General features: G+C 36.4%; 2 protein-coding genes across 2 annotated transcripts; both read right to left on the bottom strand.

The window, feature by feature from the left end:
• Positions 1-2128: 2128 nt before the first annotated feature.
• On the bottom strand, positions 2129-8199 carry LOC114244437 (uncharacterized). The gene is made up of 5 exons (XM_028176248.2): positions 8010-8199; positions 5592-5750; positions 4549-4678; positions 3050-4090; positions 2129-2268 (listed from the first exon to the last, which is right to left on the bottom strand). The coding sequence occupies exons 1-4, from the start codon at positions 8130-8132 to the stop codon at positions 3498-3500; spliced, it is 1005 nt and encodes a 334-aa protein (XP_028032049.2). The 5' UTR covers positions 8133-8199; the 3' UTR covers positions 2129-2268; positions 3050-3497.
• Positions 8200-11892: 3693 nt separating this feature from the next.
• Positions 11893-23771, bottom strand: SrpRalpha (signal recognition particle receptor alpha). Its single transcript, XM_028176174.2, has 10 exons — positions 23088-23771; positions 22524-22776; positions 22149-22265; positions 21288-21426; positions 20209-20353; positions 19558-19687; positions 15249-15391; positions 14317-14472; positions 13656-13863; positions 11893-12904 (listed from the first exon to the last, which is right to left on the bottom strand). The coding sequence occupies exons 1-10, from the start codon at positions 23202-23204 to the stop codon at positions 12474-12476; spliced, it is 1839 nt and encodes a 612-aa protein (XP_028031975.2). The 5' UTR covers positions 23205-23771; the 3' UTR covers positions 11893-12473.
• Positions 23772-24081: the final 310 nt, after the last annotated feature.

Consider the following 24081-nt stretch of genomic DNA (forward strand, 5'->3'; position numbering starts at 1 on the left):
CTTTTTTTTACAATAAAATCATTTTCTCTTACACTATTTTTAATTCAAATTTGTTAAAATTTATTTTCTATTTTTTAGTTGGATTTTCTATAAAAGAGTATTTTGTTAGTTTTTTAAACTATTTACTTTTCAATTTTTAGTTGAATTTAAATTTTTTCATTTTTTTTAAATATTGAATTGTCATCGGTCCTTAATAAGTATACCAAATTCCGAGTTAATCCGTCGTTTTGAAGGGGGTCAAAATAATGTTCAAAGATTCCGTTACATACATACATACGTCTGAAGCTAATAAAAGCGTATTAAAAAATCATTTTACTACTTATGTACTATGTGTTTATTAACTAAAAAATTTCGTCGGCTACCGATTTTTATTTTTTATTATCAGTTTTCTGTTCTCGTCTTCCTTCTGATGAAGACTTGTCCTTACAGTCGACCTGAGCCTCAATGTCATGTGGATCTTGGGCGTCTAGCATACCCGAGCTCATCACTAGGGTAGGTATCCCTCCGTTCTTCTGAGATTCTTTTATTTCAAGAATCTCACTTCGCACCAACAGTATTACGTATACATCTAAAACTGAAAAACGTAAAAATGTTTGAAAAGGGTACTTTTGGGGGGTGTCAACTGTTGTTTGTGTCATTAATAACGTTAATAGCTATTAAGCTACCAACGGAGAACACAATGAATACAATTTACGTGCCGTGGGAATCATTAAATTATTTGATATCAAAACCGCTTTCTCAATCCTAAACATTCCTCAAAGTGTATTCCATTTAAATTCTTTTTAAAACAGCGAAGTGTCTGTCTACTGCTTTTATTCACAAGAGCTTTAGTGTACAATTATGTACCTATATAAATTACAATACAAATTATATTGTCCTACAATTTCGACATTAACCGCGACGCAGCGGACACATGTTACTTGTTTGGTCCGCTCCGCTGAACTGTCGCGCTACTTTGTAAAATTCAATTTCGAGTTGAAAGGACTCATTAATGACTCCGGTCCAAGTCCTCAGCTCATTTTTACTCTTTTCGACCTCGTTGTCATTTACACTCGACTGTTTGTTGGTATGCAGTTTTGCATTGCGAAGTAAAAAGAGTAATTAATGGGTCCGTTCCGCTCGCGGTGGAAATCGGGCTTTTTAGGCCGCTCCCGACGTTACCGCTGGTAACCTAGAATACCCGGCTGGATCAGGGAGGTCGCATAGCTACGCATAATCGGCGGCGTGCGGCTCCACCTCCAGAGATCGCTCTGTAGGCTTGAAGAACAAAAGTGGTGCCAGATTCGTCTTGATTGTGGGCGAGGAAGACTTAATTTCAGCGTCTGCTGTTACATATGCACTAAATAATATAAAAGTAACTTACTTATACTGAAGACAATAACGAATTCCATCAGCATATCGAAGCCAGCGATTACCACAGAGTAGAATAGAATTGACGTCACCAGAATTGTGAAACAGCCGTACAAATAAATTTTCAGCAAATATAAATCACGCTGCAAAAGCAATCAACCAATTAGTTGACTGCTAAAAATTTCTAGAAATTGTTTACTTTGATGTCCGTTTTCCAAAAATCGTGTATTGTAATGCAATGCTTTCAAACTAATGCAATATGCAATGCTTTCAAACATTTACTTAAACTCTGCGGTGTTAACGCAGAGAGAAGTGCTTCTTCAAAAGAAAGTTATTTTAGAATACTTTATGATTGGTAACGACCTCTCTATGCTTTTCAGATTGCTCGTCTTTCGTGACTATTTCTCGTGATAGCCACAAGCTCGCTTTTCCAACAGCTAAAATGAAGTGGGTTATTTGTCAATCAACAACCGACGACAACAATTGTGCATATCTACTCGTAATACGTAATCAATTTACACAGAAATATGTAGACCGTTTAATTAACGATTTGGATGCTTGGCTTCATCTTCATCTTGCCAAAATAAACATTTACAAATCTATTTCCGGTATCTACACATGCAGACGAATAACTTGAGGCTTGAAAACATTGAACCTTTAACTGCAGCCGATTTTTGTTTAACTTACGAACAACAGTGCAAATAATAAGTGCAAATTAAATTTTACAGTATTATGTCCGCGATCTACACTTACCCTGTACACGGCGCATAGCAAAACCACATTGAATCCAAACTCTGTGATATAGCAGAATATTGGAATAGAGTTTTGAAATGGCATTTGCTCCTCAGTAATCGCATCTAAGACTTTCTGAACGACGGGTGAATACAAGAATTCGGAAATAGCTGCTATTGCCATACTCTATAGAAAAAAACAATGTATATTATATTTTTTATTATAAAAGGATTCAACACTAATAATAGTCGGTCCAAATAGTCATCAGGGTATTTTCTATAGTACCTATACTAACGCCACTAACTTGATTGAAACAGATAATTTCAACTCAAAACATGAAGGTAGTCACGACTTAAGAACGCATTTAATACTTAGGTACCTATACCTTGTCTTGTTTGTCAATGCGGTATATAACAATCCGAACGTGTTTTCACATATATCGTTCTTGGTTCGTAGAGAAGATAGAAATTATTTATTATAATAAATATTAATTATTATTATATATTAATTATATTATATATTATTATTATTATGCGGTATATAACAATCCGAACGTGTTTTCAGATATATTGTTCTTAGTTCGTAAAGAAGATATAAATTATTTAATATAATAATAAATATTAATTATTATTATATATTAGGTACGCTAAATTTTTGAGGCAACTGCTCTACTTAATTTGTGTCAATGATGTAATCAGTATAAAAAACGATAACATTTAGATTAAAATGAAACAACAGCGAATATTTTGAAAAAAAAATTGTGTTACACAGAACTAAATTAAAAAAAAAAAATTAAACTTGCTACTTATTAATTTAAAACAATGCCCATCATCACATTCTTTAAAAAATATTACCTATCGATGTAATATATTTCTAATAAATTATTTAAAATAATATTAAGAGATACTTCTTTTTCAATTTATAGATGAAGAAAATAACTTCATTAGATTTCATAAAATACACTTACATCATAAATGATATTAAAATAGCCGATCAACAGCAAGCCGGTCCGAACCGAAAATAGACAACAACACCTATTTAATTTAAAACTTTTTAAATAATCAATTAGCAAATCCATTATTTATCTAATAAATGTGTTTATATTTCAAAACTATGCGTGTTATCTAACCGAGCTATACGCGAAAATTGCACTGAAATTTCATAAAATGATGTTCACATACAATTAATTAGGAAGCAGTTTAATTTAGGGAAGGTCAATAATTGTTTGTCCAATTATTGCGTTGGTTGCGTAACAGACAATAAAAAGGACTATTTTTTATTCAAATGACGATATATTTCAACATTTTTTTCACACGTATTCCCACAACGTTGAATCAAGATTTCTACATCTTCGGCATTTCTTCGACTGTTTCAAGATTGGATTGTTTCTCGTTATTTTTTTTTAAAGGCGACGGCTAGCGGCCTAGCGGCTTCGCTTTACCGATAAACCATCTTCTCTTCTTGGGCTTCTCAACAATTGTTTCAACATTACATTCATTATCATCAATTAATATTTTTTCTTCATTCGTCCCTGAATCAGTCTTGACGATGTTTGCTTTTGGTTCTTCAACGACGATCTCTAATTTAGCTTCTTTTTGAAGGACCAATGTTTTATCTTCCTTCGTTTCTGTTTTTGCTTCGGCGATATTTTGATTTTCTCCAATAGGTTTTTCTACAAGAGTACTCGACTTGATTTTTTCGTTCATATCTGATGCTCTATCTGTAGTAGTTCTCAACTCTATGTCATCAACGATATTTTCTTTTTTAGGTTTTTCTACGACGTTTTTCAGTTGTGAGTCGCTATAATTATCCAGTGGGTTATATCCTAGAGTATCCGAGGGATTTGGCTCTATGTGGTCTACCTGGGTTTCGGCATCATGTACTATTAGAGCATGTTTATTGCGTAGGAGAGAGCTCATCACTACTGTTGGCAACAGTTCGTTCTTCCTTGCTTGTTTAATTTCGACGATCATACTTCGAACCAGTAGTATGACGTATAGTTGGAATACTGGAAAACATTTAATGTTCTATAGTTAATGTTTAAAAATCTTAATGTTTTTTTTTTTGCATTTTCAAACAAAATAAATCATATCAAGTTATTTCTCATTGCGTCTGTGTCTCAATTTATCTTTGAGGATGTCTATAAAATACAGACTGCCTTTATCATTGAAATAATGTATTATAAAGAATAAAATGAGACAAAGTAGCTTTGCTTACAAAAGCCGCACATAATTTAAATAGTTGTGCAGGGATTTTAGATGATTTTTTTGTATTAGTTACTTTTTGGAGAGATTAATTATTTACATAACGTAAACGTATAACAAACTTAATATGTAGTATAAAAATCAACTCTGCTTAGTTAGTTATGTTTGAATGCTATGGATATTAGTCCATTCATGCCGTTTAACTGATATGATAAATAAATGGAAGGGTTTACATATAGAATATCAACAGAATCTCACTTACATATGCTAAGAACAATAGCGATTTTCATGAAGGCACCGGTAGCGACAATCACAACGGAGTATATGAGTATCGAGGTCGTGAGTGATGTGATACCGAAGTAAACGAATGTCGTCATCAAGCAAAGATCTTTCTGGAAGTTAAAACGCATGAAATAGCAAACTTAATTTTATTAGGTCGTTATTTAGGTGCCTAACAGAGCCTATAACCACCTCGAGACGTTAGATCGGAATCTCAGTTTTATTAAATGATACCTCAAGCCCGATAAGTACGAGGGACATACGTATGTATGTACGTATATGTCAGCTCACAGTATGCCTTTTCACTAGTAAGACTACCCCTACTAGTGGAAGGACCTTTTGTGAGTCTGCACCGGTAAGTACCACCACCTTTCCTATTTCTGCCATGAAGCAGTAATGCGTTTCGGTTTGAAGGGTGGGGCAGCCGTTGTAACTATACTGATACCTTCGAACTTATATCTCAAGGTGGGTGGAGCATTTACGTTACAGATGTCTATGGACTCCAGTAACCACTTAGCACCAGGTATGCTGTGAGCTCGTCCACCCATTTAAATAATAATAAAAAAAATTGTCATTGAATTTTATCCGTTATTTAGAATCTTCCAAGCATCGATCAGATCCTGTAGACCGAATGGTAAACAGTCGACGTCGCCCAAAACACGTCATTACGGATCCTCCCGATCCATTAACGGAGCTTTTAGGTACCACAAGCACCGGTCACCGTCCTCGTCGAACTCGTCACTTGCGACGAAGGGCTCGACGAGCGAATTAACCCATAGACACAGCCCACTGAGTTTCTCGCCGGATCTTCTCAGAGGGTCGCGTTTCCGATCCGGTGGTAGATACTGCGAAACACTGCTCTTGCTAGGGTCAGTGCTAGCATCCGGTTTAAGCCCCGTGAGCTCACCTACTAGTTAAGGTTACGCTGAAATAACCTCTCAAGGCTATCAGCTTAGGTAGGAAAAAAAAAAGAAGTGACTAGCAGTGGGTAGGCATAAAAAAGTATAGTATCGATGCTATACTTACTCTGTACACTGCACATAGTAATATAACATTGAAAGCCAGCTCTGTCGAGTAGCACAAAATAGGAACTGGTTTTGTTGCGTTGTCCTCAAGGAGACTGTCCTCAACTAGCTTTATGATGGGAGAATAACTTTCGTCGCTGATTCCTATTATAGATGATATCTGGAACAATGGTTTTATTGGCAGAACTAAGCAGAGGAACGACTAAAAGTTGACGAGAGGCTATCCACCAAATGTCTGGTGGTTGGACCTCTTGACTGGTGGTAGGACCTCTTGTGAGTCCGCACGGGTAGGTACCACCACCCCGCCTATTTCTGCCGTGAAGCAGTAATGCGTTTCGGCTTGAAGGGTGGGGCAGCTGTTGTAACTATACTGAGACTTTAGAACTTATATCTCAAGGTGGGTGGCGCATTTACGTTGCAGATGTCTATGGGCTCCAGTAACCACTTAACATCAGGTGGGCTGTGAGCTCGTCCACCATCTAAGCAATAAAAAAAAAGTCTATATAGAGTGCTCCAATTCTTTGGTCATATAGCAAGAAAACCCTCTGACAACCTGGAGAGACTCATAGTGACGGGTAAAGTGGATGGAAGACGATCCAGAGGTCGGAGCCGAAAAAGATGGAGTGACCAAGTGTCTGAGTATCTGGACATGAGATTGAGCCACGCACTTCACTGTGCCAAAACCGACATAAGTGGCTACAAATTACAAAAAAAGTCACAAGCGGGCGCATCTCGATGCTCAGCAATGAGCGATCGACTGAAGGAGGAGGATGCAGAGGAACGCGTAGTCCGCCAAGCAGATGTCTGCTAAGTGGTCATCTGGTCTATAATCAAGTGGAGATCATCGTTGTCGTCACATAAAACATATGGTTTGAATCTCATTAACATATCAAAGGGTGAAGGCATTTTGGTTTAGGCGACTTTTTGCAACTTTACAGGAGAGCCGCTTAAAGCTTAAAGTTTGGAAAAAAATTCATAACAAAAAAACAACTTCAACTATTTGAATGGAGTAAACTTAATTAAAGTTCAATTAAAAACCTCGAATTGTTGATGCTAATCTATACTTAGTCTGGCCATAAATCCTGTTACAATTAAAAATAATAAAAAATCTATTGCAAATAACATTTATTACTTTTACAGTGTGTTAGTTTAATACTCGAAAACGGCTAGACTGATTTGGCTAATTTTGTTCTTGAATTAATTGTGGAAGTCCAGGGAAGGTTTAAAAGGTAGGTAAATATGAAAATACTCGAAATTAAATAAAAATAACAATTTTGTTTTCCCTTTGATGTGTCCCCCGTGGGAGGGATTCCTTTTGTTTGTTTTAAGTTTATGTTATACAAAAGTTTAGATCTTGTATTTATCGACTGAGGCAATACGAAGTCTGCCGGGTCAGCTAGTACCAAATAAAACGCACCTTTAATTACAAAGAAAAATGTTGCGTATTAAGCGATATGTCGCTTAAACCAAATAGCCTTTCACCCCTCGATATGAAAAAATAATCAGAAACATCAAATTGGAATGTATAATAAATTAGCTCGGGTCAGGATTATACGAAACCGAACTTGAAGTCGTCGTGGCCTAAAGGATAAGACGTCCGGTGCATTCGTATCGAGCGATGCAACGGTGTTCGAATCCCGCAGGCGGGTACCAATTTTTCTAATGAAATACGTACTTGACAAATGTTCACGATTGACTTCCACGGTGTAGGAATAACATTGTGCAATAAAAATCAAACCCGCAAAATTATAATTTGCGTAATTACTGATGGTAGGACCTCTTGTGAGTCCGCACGAGTAGGTACCACCATCCTGCCTATTTCTATCGTTAAGCAGCAATACGTTTCGGTTTGAAGGGTGGGGCACGTTGGAACTATATTAAGACCTTAGAACTTATATCTCAAGGTGGGTGGCGCATTTACGTTGTCGATGTCGCTGGCTCTAGTAACCACTTAACAACTAGGTGGGCTGTGAGCTCGTCCACCCATCTAAGCAATAAAAAATAATGTAGTATGGCAATCCGGTAGTAACATGCAAATGGGCATAGAAAATGTTCTATATCTCCATTCATCTGACGAGTCTCGCAGATTAGGTTTTCCTATTTTTCGATATCGATGGGAAATAGTGAAAATGTCGTAACACGCATTTTGGGCTAAATTATACCATTATACCATATTATTATAAATACATACCAATTATCAATTTTCTATCTCTATAAAATTAATATAATATGCGTTATGAATTTTTGAAATAGTTTTTAAATTTAGGTTTTTCAAATTACGACAATTCCGCTTTCTTCCTTCGATATATATTTTTGGTTATCATAATCTTCTCTTTCTATTGTGTTATTCGTTACGCTACGACAATTAAAGATTGTACGTGTTTTTATTTAAAAAAATGAGAAGACAGTGAGTACTTACGTCGTAAATGACATTGAAATATGCGGTCAGCAACAAACCAATCTTGACCGAGGCAAAATAACAGCAGTTATTCAATTTGAAATTAAGCAAAAATGATTTCACACACTGAAACGGCTCGTCCATGTTGTAATTATTTTGTTCTCCTAACACGCGTCGACACGATTATGAGAATAGTGGACAATTTCATTAAAAATATATCTAAATTACGGCATTAATTAGGACGCAGTTCATTTGTGGAAGGTCATAAATACGTTTCCTCGACCGTTTGCTGCACTGAAACGTTTGAAATTCATACATCCATACATTCGTTTACTTAGAAATTTAATCAAAGTTAAGTAAATTAACACTAAAGAGCAAAACGGGTAGGTATTAATTTTTGAAATTGCCGCGCAAATGCTACGGTTCTCTGCGAAATTTGGAATTCATTTGGTTCGCGGCCAAAATAAGTATTTATGGTGTAGGTACATGGAAGACAACAGCCTACCACAAAAAATGACGAATATTCATAAATATTACGGATTACGTTTTACGATTATATATTAGATACCTATGATGTTCATCATGAAAATCGTTCGTGAACACTTCCGTTTACAGTTTTGAGCCCCGTCATGATCGCGTCACTCGATGCTAGTTTTTTTTTCTAACTATGCTGATAGCCTTGAGAGGCTATTTCAGCTTCACCTTAACATGTAGATGAGCTCACGGGGCTCAAACTGGAGTGCTGCTAACACTGACCCTAGCAAGAGCAGTGCTTCGCAGAATCTACCACCGGATCGGAAACGCAACCCACTGAAAAGATCCGGCGAGAAACTCAGTGGGCTGTGTCTATGGGTTAATTCGCTCGTCGAGCCCTTCGTCGCAAGCGACGGGTTCCACGAGGACGGTGACCGGTGCTTGTGGTACCTAAAAGCACCGTTAATGGATCGGGAGGATCCGTAATGACGTGTTTTGGGCGTCGTCGACTGTTTACCATTCGGTCTACCGGATCGGGTATGTAGTTTCCAGCGGCCACGACAAGAGGGTTCTCATGTCGTGCCGCCTTCTCAAAGTGGCGCAATAATGCCGACTGTAGACTGACTGAGTAAAGTTCCAGATCATCATGGAAATCCACGTTCCTAAGGAACTATAGTACGACTAGTGTTTCCGGCTATAATACATAGCATACATATATGTTTGGTAGCCACTGTGTTGTGCCTCTAGAATCGCACATTCTTAACTGGATCGTGGACCGACAGTGCCTATTTGGCGGAAGAAGACATTTTCATTGATCGCACTCAATTCGTAAGACTAGTGTTATTACGTTTACTTCCTGATGGTACTGACTGATGCTAGGGCGTCTTATAAGCCCGCACGGGTAAATACCACTAGCCTGCTTATTACTGCCGTGAAGCAGTAATGTGTGTCGATACGAAGGGTGGGCACCCACCTAACGCCGAGTAGATCGTGAATACGACTACCCATCAAATAAATAAAAAAACATAAATTCACATCTTTTGGTATGTGGCCAACCTTATTTTTTATTACGAATCATATGACGGCACCTTGATAAAACGTAATTCAAGGTTTGGCAGAAGAGTTGTTTGTTCATTACCTATGTAGAAAAACTCTTTAGTCCGAAACTGTTCACTTGAGAACTTTTTTTTCATCAAATCGTTTATTCTAATCGAATACTATCTATAGTTTTTGACTTGACATACCCTTTGTAGGATACCCGGTGTATATCAGAGTATAATATTCATATAATAATATTCAAAATAAAAACAGAAATTTTCAAAACTCATTTAATGACCGTGTTAATAAAATTTTACCAAATCAAAACTTAAACTATGTAGAGGTATTAAATTATTAAGCAATAACGACCAATATTTTTCTTATTTCTCAACATACTCCGTCTACGGACGCGAAGATTCAATTAAAAAATGCACATCACCCGAAGATTAGCCAGCATTAAACTAATAATTTAATTAAACAATCTTTTCTTTTTTCATGAATTTTAAGAAATTCTCTCACAAGATTGTCAATAATTTTGACAGTTTTATTAATTCGTTTATCGCGGTACACCTGGCATTCCTCATACTATCCTGCCCATTTTATGGTATATTTCATCTTTAATGCATTTTCAAATGGTAATTTATATTCTGGTTCTGCACACTTTACATTAATACATTAGTAATGTACAATACATCGATTTGGTTTTGAAATAAAGTCGACTTGTATAAAACGCTTTTTGAATACATTTCATGAATTTATTCGTAACCACTTAAGACTGAATTAAGTCACTTTAGTTCTCATCGTCATCTTAATTTTAAGTAAATATTATCATCGCTTAACTATTCTCGTCAAAAACTTAATGTCTTATAAAGATATTATCCATCAATAGGTAATATAACTTACCATATACCTACCAGATTTGAGCATCACACAAATCTGATAAGAAACTTAGAAGATACTAGCTGTAACCGACCGCTTCGCTGGGCATTTAAAATTAACTTTATTATTTCTCACCCCCACAAACATTCTCATCTTTAAACCCCCCACAACTGATGTAGAGAGGGGCACTCATATAAATATTAGCCTATCCATTAAGTACATGTATATCAAGTTTCAAGTCAATCGGATGCATGGTTCAGTAGTTATAACGGAACATCCGTAAAAACCACTGTAGATTTATATATTAGTATAGATTCAGTTGTTTTGTCTCTTCTAAAAACTAAGCCAATTTGCTTGCGCAGTGTTGTTAGCAAGTGACCACAAAGTTGTCAGTTTAAGGGCTGGCTATTTAAACGAAGCAATACTAAATAAATTTAAATCTTCCGCTGGTTTGCCATCCGTTGACAAAGAAAGATATTATTAGCATAACTTTCTCCGAAAATTAATTGCCTTCCCCACAAACATTTCAATTATAAATAATATACCTTTTGGAATAACGGCATACATATTCATAATTTCTTAATATATTCATACTATATGTGACCCATTTCTGAACCTGTCGAAGGTGCGAGGCATCTTCACGCTGTGCTGAGTTTAATAGTTTTCATGAGCAAAGTTTTGGTGTTTATTTCGAAATCAAGAACTCCTCTCAGAATCCTTAAGGCACTTGAATGTTTTTAAATACATTGTCATTAACTAACATTATAATCTACTATCTTATTTTCACTATGTATATTTTATTAAGCGGTTCTAGATGATTTATAATATCAAATACTGATTCAGGGGATGCGGTGCTTTCGTAATTTTGGCGCTCATTTATAATTCGCTCATAAGACAAGCATATTTTTTCGGATCTCCGATGAAAAAGGCAGAGGCCGTAATAAAACACTAGTACAGACCGCTCCCGAATAAACAATGGAAAGATTTAAATTTAGATTTAAAATTAGTAGGTACCTATGTAAGGAGAAATCATGTAAATTTTAAATTGCGTTTGGTTGGGAAAGTAATCTACCCTATCCAGTGCTACAGGACCACCACGAGAACTCTGTCAAGAATGTAACGACTAAGAAGAAGAAAAAATTGAGAAGATAACAAGAAACCTGAGTGGTGATGAAAACACACAAAATACTCATAATTGTGTTTAGATGTCATTATTATAATTATTATTAGATTAATATTTACGTCAATATTCGATGTTTATATAAATTACATGTAGATTTAAAAACTAGTTTGGTTAAAATACAAATAAAAAAAAATGCTTGTTTTTATCCTTTAAATGTGACTGCAGAAAAGCATTACATGCCTTTGTTCCGAAATCGCTTAAAAAACTGAAAAACAACTACCCAGTATCAGTAAATTGAATATCAATAAATGGTTTTATATTGTAATAAAGTAAAACAAAACAATAATAAAAATCTAACGTGTAAACAAAATGAAAATTAAATAAAAAATATACTATGAAAAATATTTATTTGAAGAAAAAAATAAAATACACCATTGCCGTATTGAAAAAAAAAAAAACAAGACCTTATGTTTATTTTATCGAAGTTATAGTGTAATTGCCTTTGAAAGATAACATTTTAAAAGTAATTGCGTTATAGTTGTTGGTCTTATTAGTGTAGTGCGCTGCTTATTCGAATTCGAGATACAAATAAAAATGCCTACTTTACTAGCAAACTAAATCCAACTCACTTCTTACTAGCTAAATATTTAGAAGCTGTTTATTAAATCGATTAATGTCTTTCCTTTGACGTTCATATTTCCAAAATATCCTATCTATTTCAATTGATTTATTATGGTTAATCCTTTTTTGTACTTGTATATTCATGAACAACATAATTTTATTAAACATTAAACTACCTTTTGTTTTTTCAAATAACCTATTCTAAATGATAAAGACAAGTTATGATTTTGTGTTAATACCAATTCGAAGCGTGCTTACATTAAAAATGTTTTAGATTCGAATACAACGATTTTGTGACAAAAAAAATCGACTATTAATTATCGATAATAACAGCGCACAGCACTATAAGTTCACTTCATCAAGGCGTGAACTACAGCGTTGGCGTTCAGCGCTTTCAAATCGGTGTACGTTTGTCCCGTTCCGACGAACACTATCGGTTGCCCGGTGATGTACGTCATCGATATTGCGGCGCCGACTTTATCGTCGATAGTATCGAACTTGGTGAGCACTATTCCGTCGATGACGTGCGGACTGCTGGACGAGCTGTAGTCGGCGAGGGCCTGGTTGAACTTGACCAGCTGGTCGACGGCCTCGTTCCCGACGAGAGCCTCGCCCACGAAGAGCACCGTGTCGGGTTCGTTGACCGCGATGAGCTTGGCGAGGGCCCGCATCAGAGGCTCGTTGTCCTGCATGCGGCCCGCAGTGTCGATCAGCACGACGTCGGTTTTAGTATCAGACGCGTATCGTATCGCTTCCATCGCTATGCCGGCCGCGTCTTTGCCTGTAGAACAACATTGTATTACTTAATAAATGAGAAATAAAAGTTTTATGTGTCATAAGTAGAGCCATCATTACGAATAATGTTACCAGATAAAAAAAGATATATGTATGGAGTTCTTGTACTTGAGCCAGATTATAAATATTAATCCACATGTATAAAATTTCCAATTTATAAATGTATAAAATATTTAATGTTAGGTTTTGGTAATATTAAAATAATTTTTTTTTTTTTTTTCACAATAAAATACTAAGATTAACACTGAAAAATTATTAAATGATTCCACTTGTCATAATAATTCTTTTTTTATTTGTATTAGTAGAAGGGAGTTGAAGGGGTAGGAGGGCACATGGCGAAATAATTATGAATTCGGCTTTTACACGTTGAACAAACATTGTATTAAAGAGTTAAGGATTAGATCTTGTATCTGAAGATAACCGATGACGTTCACGTGATGAAGGCTATGGAGGGTGTTCGGCGACTACCGGAAACTCCTTTAGGACTCATCAAAATGTTTTTTTTTATTGCTTAGATGTGTGGACAAGATCACAGCCCACCTGGCGCTAAGTAGTACTAGTAGTTACTGGAGCCCATAGACATCTACAACGTAAAGGCCGCACTCATCTTGAGATATCAGTTTTAAGGTATCAGTATAGTTACAACGGCAGCCCCACCCTTCAAACCGAAACGCATAACTGTTTCACACCAGAAATAGGCGGGGCGGTGGTACCTGCCCGTGCGTGGCGGCACTCACCGTATCCCTTCTCGTAGAGCGTGACCATGTGCCGTGCGTGGTGGCGCGCGGGCGGGTGCAGCGCGTTGAGGTGCCGCGTGTGCGTGCGCAGCTGCTCGACGGCGCCGGCGCGGAACGTGTCGCACGCCGCGATCAGCACCGACAGATCGTTCTCGATCAACCAGAAGCAGATCTTCGCCAGGTTCGTCGATTTACCGACGCCGTTCACCTGCAAACGATTAGATACGTGTAACTTCATTATTTCTTTAACTAAAAACTAATCCAGACTGTTTTGTTTATTTACTGAACGAATTCTAACAAAACACCCTACACTAATTGCTTTGAATTAAGAATCAGAGGATTAATATTATTAATAAAAAAAATAATGAAAAGACAGAGTCAGCCTCAATGAAATATGTCTATGTATGACCTACCGTATGTTAAATTAGCTTTTAAAGAAAGTTTTTTTTTTAAAGTTAAAAATTAATATATACATATACATATATGAGCACAAAAAAAACAGTTCAATAACTTTTACTTTTCTTCTTTGTCGACCTTTTTTTTATAACTTATGAGATGCTTCAATGTTATCAACAAAAAAAAATTGTACTATATAAAATAAGTCTAAATCTTGGAATGTCAACAATGATGGTCCACTAATATCAGGCCACACAGGTCTCACCCCGCAGAACGCCATGACGTAGGGCCTGCCCTCCTGCTTGGCGTGCAGACAGTCCCGCAGGATGTCCACGCGACGCTTCGGCGACAGTATCCGCACGAGGGACTCGGTGAGGGTAGCCTTCACCGTCTTGGCAACACTATCGAAGGTACCTAGCACCTGAAAAAAAATACAGGCATGTATTAATTACCCAAGCAGATTCACTTTATGAACTACTTGAAACAAATAAAACAGATAAATTATTTTAAAGAGGAAATGTCTGGACAAAGTTTGAACATCTCTGTTCAAAAGGCCACAAAATAATCACAGTATTAAAAACGTTACAACACATTTGAAATTTTTGGCAAATAGTTATTTCATATTCAATATTCCTAGTATCGTTTTACTGAGAATAATTAACTTAAAAGTTCACCTATGACACTAATTATAATTAATGGTCTCATTAATTGGAGGCTTTTAGGTGGCCATATGCTTCTGTGCCTACAAAGACCATAACGCCAGGAACGAAATTGTCTTAATGTTTGGTTTAAGTAATTTAGCGTTTCTTTAAATTTAAACATGTAATAACAGTAGTTTTTTAACTGTTTAGCAGCTCGAAATTTCAGAAATGTGAGAAAATGAAACAAAACCACCGGACATGGCTCCTCTCTATTCCTCGGTTCTTACAAAAACTCCACTGAAAAAGTCTCAGTCAATAACCAGCATTTTACTGAGAGTTTATTTCATCCCATCTCATCGCGTTACATTTAATGTCAGTCAATTTTTTTCAAATTATTCAACTTCATGTTATTTCACAATATTTCATTTTTCATATAACAGAATATGTATTTGATAATTGTTTTTTTTTATAAATTCGACACTGGCAACAATGGGGTCACAAGAAGCCCATTGCCATACATAAAAAAGAATGCAATTAAAAATAACACGAAACTGACCTTCCCCTCTAGTTTGATGGCAACACTATCACAGAGCTTATTGGCGATGTCAGCGGCGACGTTCTTCCCAATGAGGTGATCACGAAGCTTGTCCAACACCGGTCGCATCGTTTCCTCGGACAATGCTTTTGCACCGACTAGACCTGACGTTTTAGAAAAATGACTTATTAATGGCTTATTGATTATATTAATGGCTTATATATTTTATTCTTATTTTTGAAGTGAAGCTTCTTTAGAATCGTTGTGATTTCAAACTCGATGAAACGAAAAAATAAGTCCATAGAGACACAAACATAAATGTATAGGATTCAGCCGGCGAGAGAATGAGATAGAACACATTAGATGTTCTCAGTGTAGTGTTTTTTTTAATACAGCGCCACCTATGAGATTTTTTAATACTAACGTGTGTATGTAACCTCTTGTAGTGAATTTTAATTTAGGATTATACGTGAAATTAAAATATCAATTCAAGGAGGGCGCTACCTCGTACTATAAAAGATGATTTACAATTATTTAGTAATGACAAAATTTTACATATACTTGGCATTTAGGATAATTGTATTTTAATTTTTGAAGATTTCACGTGTGAATTGCACACATGTATTTTTTTTTATTGTCGCTATTATAGCTGAGATTTTATAAGATAATAGTAACTGGCGCAATTATTACTCAGACGGTACAAGTCCCGAGAGTGTTACCCCAGTTGCCTATTTTTATAGCTGCGACCTCATTTTAGCTGAATTCACAACAATAATAATCATATATTTAAATTCACGCTATCTATGTTTAACAACAACAAAATAAATAAATTAAAAAAACCAGCATATCATTATTGTTCTTCTATTTTTTTCTATAGAAACCATAATATTATTATCCTATAATAATAATAATAATAATGTTTTTATTTCAAGTATCCATGACACATGACATGACATAAGTAGACCTATGTTAGTAGTTATATTTACATCACAATGAATTACTGTGGTAACATCCCATGGGAGATGGCACCACAGCGACCCATGTATATACAGTCCAGCCTGCTTGCGATCATGCTCAGGATACTGTTGGAGCTGGCCCTCACTCTGTTTACCAGAGATGCACACCTCTTACGCATGGTAGCGTAAAAACAATCTATGTGCGCGTCTGCAAACATCCCTGATGCGCTACAAAAGCGGGGCAGCACCACCAGCACCCTAAACGCGTTATTGTATTGAACACGGAGAGCATTGTACGATCTTTGAGTATATCCAGCCCACAAGCTGCACGTGTAAAAGTTAGTACAGTAGGCCCTAAAGAGGGTGACCTTGACTTTAAGTGAACACTGTATTATTTTACTGTACAATGAGCTCATTGATTTCATGTCACTCAACAACTTGGGTCAGTACAATTCCTGCTTGAATTCTCGAGGTAAAATATTGGATCTTATACTAAGTACCATAACTATTTCAGAGCTTGAAGCGTGCCCAGATCCACTCTCGGTTATTGATCCTCTTCATCCTCCACTACAGTTCTGTGTTACTCTTGAGTGCTCTGAGTCCTTACTGCCAATATGCTCTTCTAAATTACACTTTTACAAAGCAGACTATAACAAAATTGTTAGCGACTTAAGTGCTATCCCATGGGAGGATGAATTGACGGCCTGTGCTACGGTTGATGATATGGTCGCAGTATTTTATTCCTACCTAAGAGTGTTAGTAAAGCGGCACGTTCCTAAATTTGTACCACGCAACAATCATAGCCCCATCTGGTTTTCAAGCATACTAATTAGAACGCTTAAAGAAAAATTTAAGTACAGGTTGAGATTTCGCAAATTCGGTAATCCCCGCGACGAATTAACCTTTGTGTTGCTCAGGAAACGCTGTTCTAAGTTATTACATCTAAATTATACCAGATACTTGGAGAATCTGGAGTCGTCTTTAGCATCTAACCCTAAGTTAATTTGGTCCTTTGTAAAGCATAAAAGAAGTGGAAAAATTACACTGCCCGGCGAAATGTCTCTTGACGACACTACAGCAACGAATGGATCTAGTATCTGTAATCTTTTTGCTGCCCATTTCTCCTCAGTCTATAATACGACCAGCATACACAGCTTTAATGAGTCTGTTGAGTCTTCAAATATGAATTTCTTGACATGCATTTCTGTCACCAAGTCTCAGATTTACAGGGTTTTAAAAAGACTTGATGTAAACAAGGGAGCGGGCTCAGATGGTTTACCGTCTATATTTGTTTCCAGGTGTGCTTACGCATTAAGCTCACCACTTTCAATTATTTTTAATAAATCTCTGAGCTCTGGTGTATTCCCTTTGGCTTGGAAACAATCACTGATTTTGCCGCTATTTAAGAGTGGTGACACCGGCATGGTGAAGAACTATAGGCCTATCTCCATTCTAACGGTTTTTGCTAAAGTTTTCGAAATGGTGTTGTATCCCGTTTTGTCTTGGCATTATAGACAGATTTTTGCTACGGAGCAGCATGGGTTCATTAAGGCAAGATCCACAACTACGAACTTGTTGTCTTTTGTCGAGGACTTGACTCAAGGTGTTGACCATGGAGATTCATTAGACACTATATACACAGACTTTAGTAAGGCCTTCGACAGAGTTAACCACAATTTACTGCTGTCGAAGCTGTCATCGTACGGGATTGCTGGTACACTTTTGCATTGGCTTCAATCATATTTAACGAACAGATCGTCCACGGTTGTTGCGGGGGGTCACTCGTCGATGTCCTTCCCAGTTTTGTCTGGGGTTCCCCAAGGCTCTCATTTGGGTCCTCTACTTTTTAATGCATTCATCAACGACATTGGCTCGTGTTTTCGTAGCACAAAGTTCTATATGTTCGCCGACGACTTAAAATTCTTCAGGAAAGTAAACTCATCTCTTGACTCTGAATTATTGCAGAGGGATTTGGACAGTTTGTTTTGCTGGTGCAGTGCGAATGGCATGAGTCTGAATATCAGTAAATGCTATGTAATTCGTTTTACTAGAAAAAGACGCTCATTTTCCCGAACGTATCATATTAATGGTGCACCACTATCTGAGGTAGACTCTATTAGGGATCTGGGTGTGACCATTGATAGTAAGCTGCAATTCAGCACACATATTCAGAATATTACCAGAAAGAGCTTTAAAACATTGGGATTTATATTTCGCAATTGCAAAGATTTCAAAAAACCACACACTAAGATCACAATTTATAATGCTCTCGTACGCAGTACCTTGGAATATTGCTGCATTGTGTGGAATCCTTACTATGAAATATACAAGAAACGATTGGAAAGTGTCCAGAAACGGTTTCTATGGTACTTGTCTTACAACTACAATCTGGGTAGGAAGTTACCCAGCTATGAAGATAGACTTTGCCACTTTAATTTAGACTCTCTTCTAAACCGGAGAAAACTAATGGGGGGTATATTTCTGTACAAATTAATTCATGGAATAACCGACACGCCTAATCTATTAACCCAGATAAAAATATCAGCTCCTAAGTACCTACCAAGAACGAAGAAATATAAACCGTTTATAAGAAAGCCCGCTCGTTCGAATTTAGGTGCTTACTCTCCCTTAAACAGAATCCTTTGGGACTACAATAATGTCCACGGTAGCGCGGTCTCCGTCAATGTTCCTTCGGAGTCGTCCGATTGCGCTGAACTTATTTTAAGTGAAATAGATGTTTTTTCTGATTGTCTCACTACTTACAGGAAAAATCTGTCGCGGATCATCTCCCAATTAAATTAATCATAAGCAATGAATGAAATGTATTCAAATCTTAGCTGTATATTTTTTTTATTTTTGATGTTAATGCACTGTCGATTGCACCTATAATTGAGGTGACATCAGCCATGAACTTTTGTCAATTTGTCAATGTTTTGTATTGATGATCACTTTGTTGGTGCAACTTAATAAATAAATAAATAAATAAATAAATAAATAAATAAATAAACACCGTGCAAACCTGCGAACTATCATGTTTGCTCTAACCGACAACGCTCTCCGCTCTCGTTCAATATCTTCATCATCTTTGAGATCAGGGGTCAACACATGGCCGAGATATTTAAATTTATAAACTCTTGTCAATCCTATGTCACATCCAAAATTGAGATGAATCTAATGACACCTCATATGTTAAGATCCATCAAAAGGATAAGCTGTAGATGTACAACCAAAGAAATACACATCATCAGCCCATAATCGTCCACTGCTAGACATAGGCCTCTCTCAGTATAAGAAATACACATAAATAAACTCAAAAATATAACCTCCATGGGCCTTGTCTGGTTAAAAATTGTTATCTTTTGTAAGCTTGTTACCTTTTAATAAACTGAACATTCCTCCAGTTTTCTTGGAAGTCGGCTGAGAAGTTACCTCCTCTTCCTCGCTGCTGCTCTCCTCGGATTCTACTTCCAAGTCACGAATGGCACCAGTCATTTGACCAATCAACTATGGATAAGATGCACATTGTAGTTTTTTAATTCCCCGTAATTCAAGGTGTATTCATAAATTGAAGTGTGTGGTGTGGTGTACATTACTAGATATATGGAAGGTTTGTGGCCTAACGTAATTATCTTGTAGTGTTACAAATATTCTAGATTTCATTTCCCACAAACAAGGATATCCTGCATTATAATAAATATGAAACCAGTCAAGTTTATAATTTGTTGTAACTATACTTGAGACCTTAGAACTTATATCTCAAGGTGGGTGGCGCATTTACGTTGTTGATGTCTATGGGCTCCAGTAACCACTTAACACCAGGTGGGCTGTGAGCTCGCACACCCATATAAGCTATATATTTTTTTTGTGTAATTATGGTTGAGCCCGCATATCTAAGTACCACTGGACTTGCTATTCCTAGTGTGAAGCAGACTTGCATTACAATTTGAAGGGTGGTACAGAGGTGACCGGGAAAACTACAAAAACGTTACACAAAACAAAAGCTAAAAGTTAAAAAGTTCAATGACCTGCGTGTCCGGCAGTAAGGTAGCAGCATCCCCTGGTTGGTCAGTACTGTAGTCCAGCACAGCGACGTCGCGCGTGTCGCCGCCGAGCTCCCACACGCGGGGCTGCTTCACGCGGTCTGCCTTCTGGGGACTCTTTGGAGATTTCCTTCAAACAATTATTATTACTTTAGAGCAGTGGTGGGCAAATATTTTTAATGGCAGGCCACAAAGTTTAAGACATTCTAGAGGAGGGCCACAATTATAGAAAAAATGCATTCTGTATTAAAGCTTTTTACAAAATACCTTTTACTATAACACTGTTAGGTGTGTGAGACGTGAGTGATAGATTGGTGAAAAGAATGGTTTTTTTCCAATAAATAAACTAATACCTGTGACAGACTGCTGAGATCATTATAATGATGGCAAGTTAATTATGATGCTCAAAACACCCCTGACGAATTGGAGCTTTCATTAAATATTCGAATATTTTCAATTATAAACGTCAGATTTTATTTTACGCGCCAAAATGCTGACTAGAATATTTAGGATAGATGGACTCTCGGCGGGCCGGATTAAATAGTTCCGTACTTTGCCCATCACTGCTTTAGAGTATGCATACTGAAGTCGTCGTGGCCTAACGGTTAAGACGTCCGGTACATTCGTGTTGAGCGATGCACCGGTGTTCGAATCTCTGGCGGGTACCAACTTTTCTAATGAAATACGTACTCAAAAAATTTTCACGATTGATTTCCACGGTGAAGGAATTACATCGTGTAATAAAAATGAAACCCGCAAAATTATAATTTGCGTAATTACTGGTGGTAGGACCTCTTGTGAGTCCGCGCGGGTGGGTACCACCACCCTGCCTATTTCTGCCGTGAAGCAGTAATCCGTTTCGATTTGAAGGGTGGGGTAGCCGTTGTAACTATACTTGAGACCTTAGAACTTATATCTCAAGGTGGGTGGCGCATTTACGTTGTGGATGTCTATGGGCTTTAGTAACCACTTAACATCAGGTGGGCTGTGAGCTCGTCCAACCATCTAAGCAATAAAAAAAATGCAAATAGGAGTTCAGACACTGTAAAGTCCAATATACTCACTTGGGTTCCTTCTTTGTTTTCGATGCCAGCTTCTGTGCTAGCTTGGCTCTGTTTGCAGCGATGACATCATCATCATATGTATTATTTGTAACTTCCTCTGCTTTACCATTTGTAAGATTTTTACTTTCAACTATTTTGACTGAAATATCATAATTTTTCTAGAAACTTCTACTATACAAAATTTGGTGAAGTATTACACAGGCCATTCGGTAACTATGATAAGATAGATATGTCTAATATTTTTTAAATAATATTTCCATATTATTCAAAATTATAAAAAAGTATTGACAAATCACTAAATCTATACTCACATAATAATATGTAATCTCTATATTTTTTTTATGATTAATAAATTTAATATTTGTTAGACTGTGGTCAAAATTATGGACATGTCTCAAGCAATTTGACGCTTTTTTTTTCCTACCTAAGCTGGTTGCCTAGAGAGGCTATTCCAGCGGAATCTTAACTAGTAGGTGAGCTCACAGGACTCAAACCTGACGACGATGCTAACACGAACCTTTACTCGTCGAGCCCTTCGTCGCAAGCGACGGGTTTGACGAAGACGGTGACCGGAATTTGACGCATCTCAAGTACATTATTACTGTACTCAGAAAATGATTATTTATCTGAGATATATTTAATCTAATTCATTCTATTGAAGGTTTTCACAGGAGAAAGGTCTCAACAATGCTGAGCCTGAATGTAAAAGTGTTTTTCAAAACAACTAAAGCTTTCCAGCTTATCCAATATCACTTAATCTTAAATACTTTAAATTAAGCTCTCATTCACATACCAAAAGATTTAAATTAATTATAAGAACTTCTGTACAATATCTTTAAAAAGAAAAAGTCCAGTAATTACCAGTTTTCTTCCCTTTCTCATCTCCTTTACGTTCGATCATTGATGCAACAGTCTTTTTGGATTTTTGTGAATCCTCAAAAGTCCTCATCTGTTTTGGAATTTTAGCTTGTGACTTTGCTAGAACATAATTATAGTACTGTAATGATAAGCATCATTGAATTGAATAAATAAAGAGTATGAAACATTCTAGACAATTGAAAGATAAGTTTTTATCTATTAAAGTTCTGAATAACATTTGACCAGCTGTGTATTGAGCCAAAACATCTTCAACAGACTTTTTTGCTTCAGCAAAATACATAATTTAAAAACATTTTGACTGTAAAAATACTGTTCTTGTGATTATTTGCAAATTATGATCATCTTTGAAATACTTACCCCATATTTCACATTCCTTCAGCACTTTATCAAAGGTAGTTTTAAAATTAAAATCAACGATACAGGGACCTGTCTGAAGCTCATTCTTGTACTTGTCCCTAAACTCCAAATGGACATCATTGAGGAACTTATCCACATATGATAACTGGAGTATGCGTTGGTATGCAACTACAAAAACCAGTTCAAACTCATTATCTAGTTTGTATTGGAGTGTTAAGGCATTATGATTGAATGTGTTATTGCCAGAGCGTTCCTGTGGGAAAAAAAACATTTGTAAAATATCCTATTGGGTATAAAATATGTAACAATTCTAGGTATTCATTGTAGATATGTAATTAACGAAGACTTGTTGCTAATGTGTCATTTTCATGATTTTCCTTAACGAGAAGACTAAGATATAAATAATTTCCTTTGAGTGTGATGAAAACGGAGCATAAAACATTCTAGTGCAATGAAATCATGAAAAAATTACACAAATTTGTAGATTTCATTATGCTAATTTTCCACGTTGCTTTTGACGAATACAAATTAGATTAAAACAAGACCCAACTTATCAGTACTCACTTGCAATATTACACTACGTATTAAAGCGTTCACAGATGGCGAAAATATTTCACTAGTACTTTGGAAACACCATAGTACAATGCCCCCTTTACTGAAAATACTGAATAAATCTAACATTTTGATTACGTTTATGAAGTTCTACAAATAATAAACAGTTTTATTCTCGTTTATGTACTACGACACAGATGTTGGATGTTTTCATAGACTACTGTGAGACGTGAGATAGATGTGGATGTTTCGTTTTACCTTACGTACTTCCATACGACACGTAATCATCTGCACAGACTAGTTAGTTAGAGACACGATCGTTTCAATATCGTATCTCATCTTAAAAAACATGAGCCTAGGAGAGCAATTGCATACCGTTGGAGGCTTTGAAGGCTATAAGACACCGTAGCTCTGCAGTAAATTCATTTCAAAACTGAATCGTATGTGGAACAAAAGGTCTATGGAGACTATTGGAGGCGCAATGTAGACGCATAGAAATCTTCTAACTGATATGAATGAACGACTTAATCTTAAAAAAAATCCGCACAGCATTGGTCGAAAACACGGAGAGGGTCGAGAGGATCGTCATTCCATTGTCTCAATGGTCCTTATGAACAAGGTACGTCCATAAAGGATGATGATCCTCCACCATCAGAATAGTCGATAGATAGATATGCTTGTTTCTTTACAATGGCAATAGAAAAATATTTCTTTTTTTAATTTGTCTTTTGACAGCCATGAAGGCTGGAACACATTTGCACGCAACAAATTCATAGCTTTACCATACCCTTAGCGAGGATTAAATAGTATAGCAATTTCTTCCAAAATCTCAATTATGTAACGTGACAGTTGCAAATGTGCTACTTGCACAAAATATTTTTTTCAACTCATAATTAAAACGATAAACAAGACAACCAAAGGAAAAGCTTAAATTCATAAGTATAATTCAAAATTTAACGTTACAATGCAATATTAGGCGATAATTTTTAAAAAATACAACAAATAC

Source organism: Bombyx mandarina, chromosome 18, assembly GCF_030267445.1.
Source record: "Bombyx mandarina strain Sakado chromosome 18, ASM3026744v2".
Taxonomy (NCBI): Eukaryota; Metazoa; Arthropoda; class Insecta; order Lepidoptera; family Bombycidae; genus Bombyx; species Bombyx mandarina.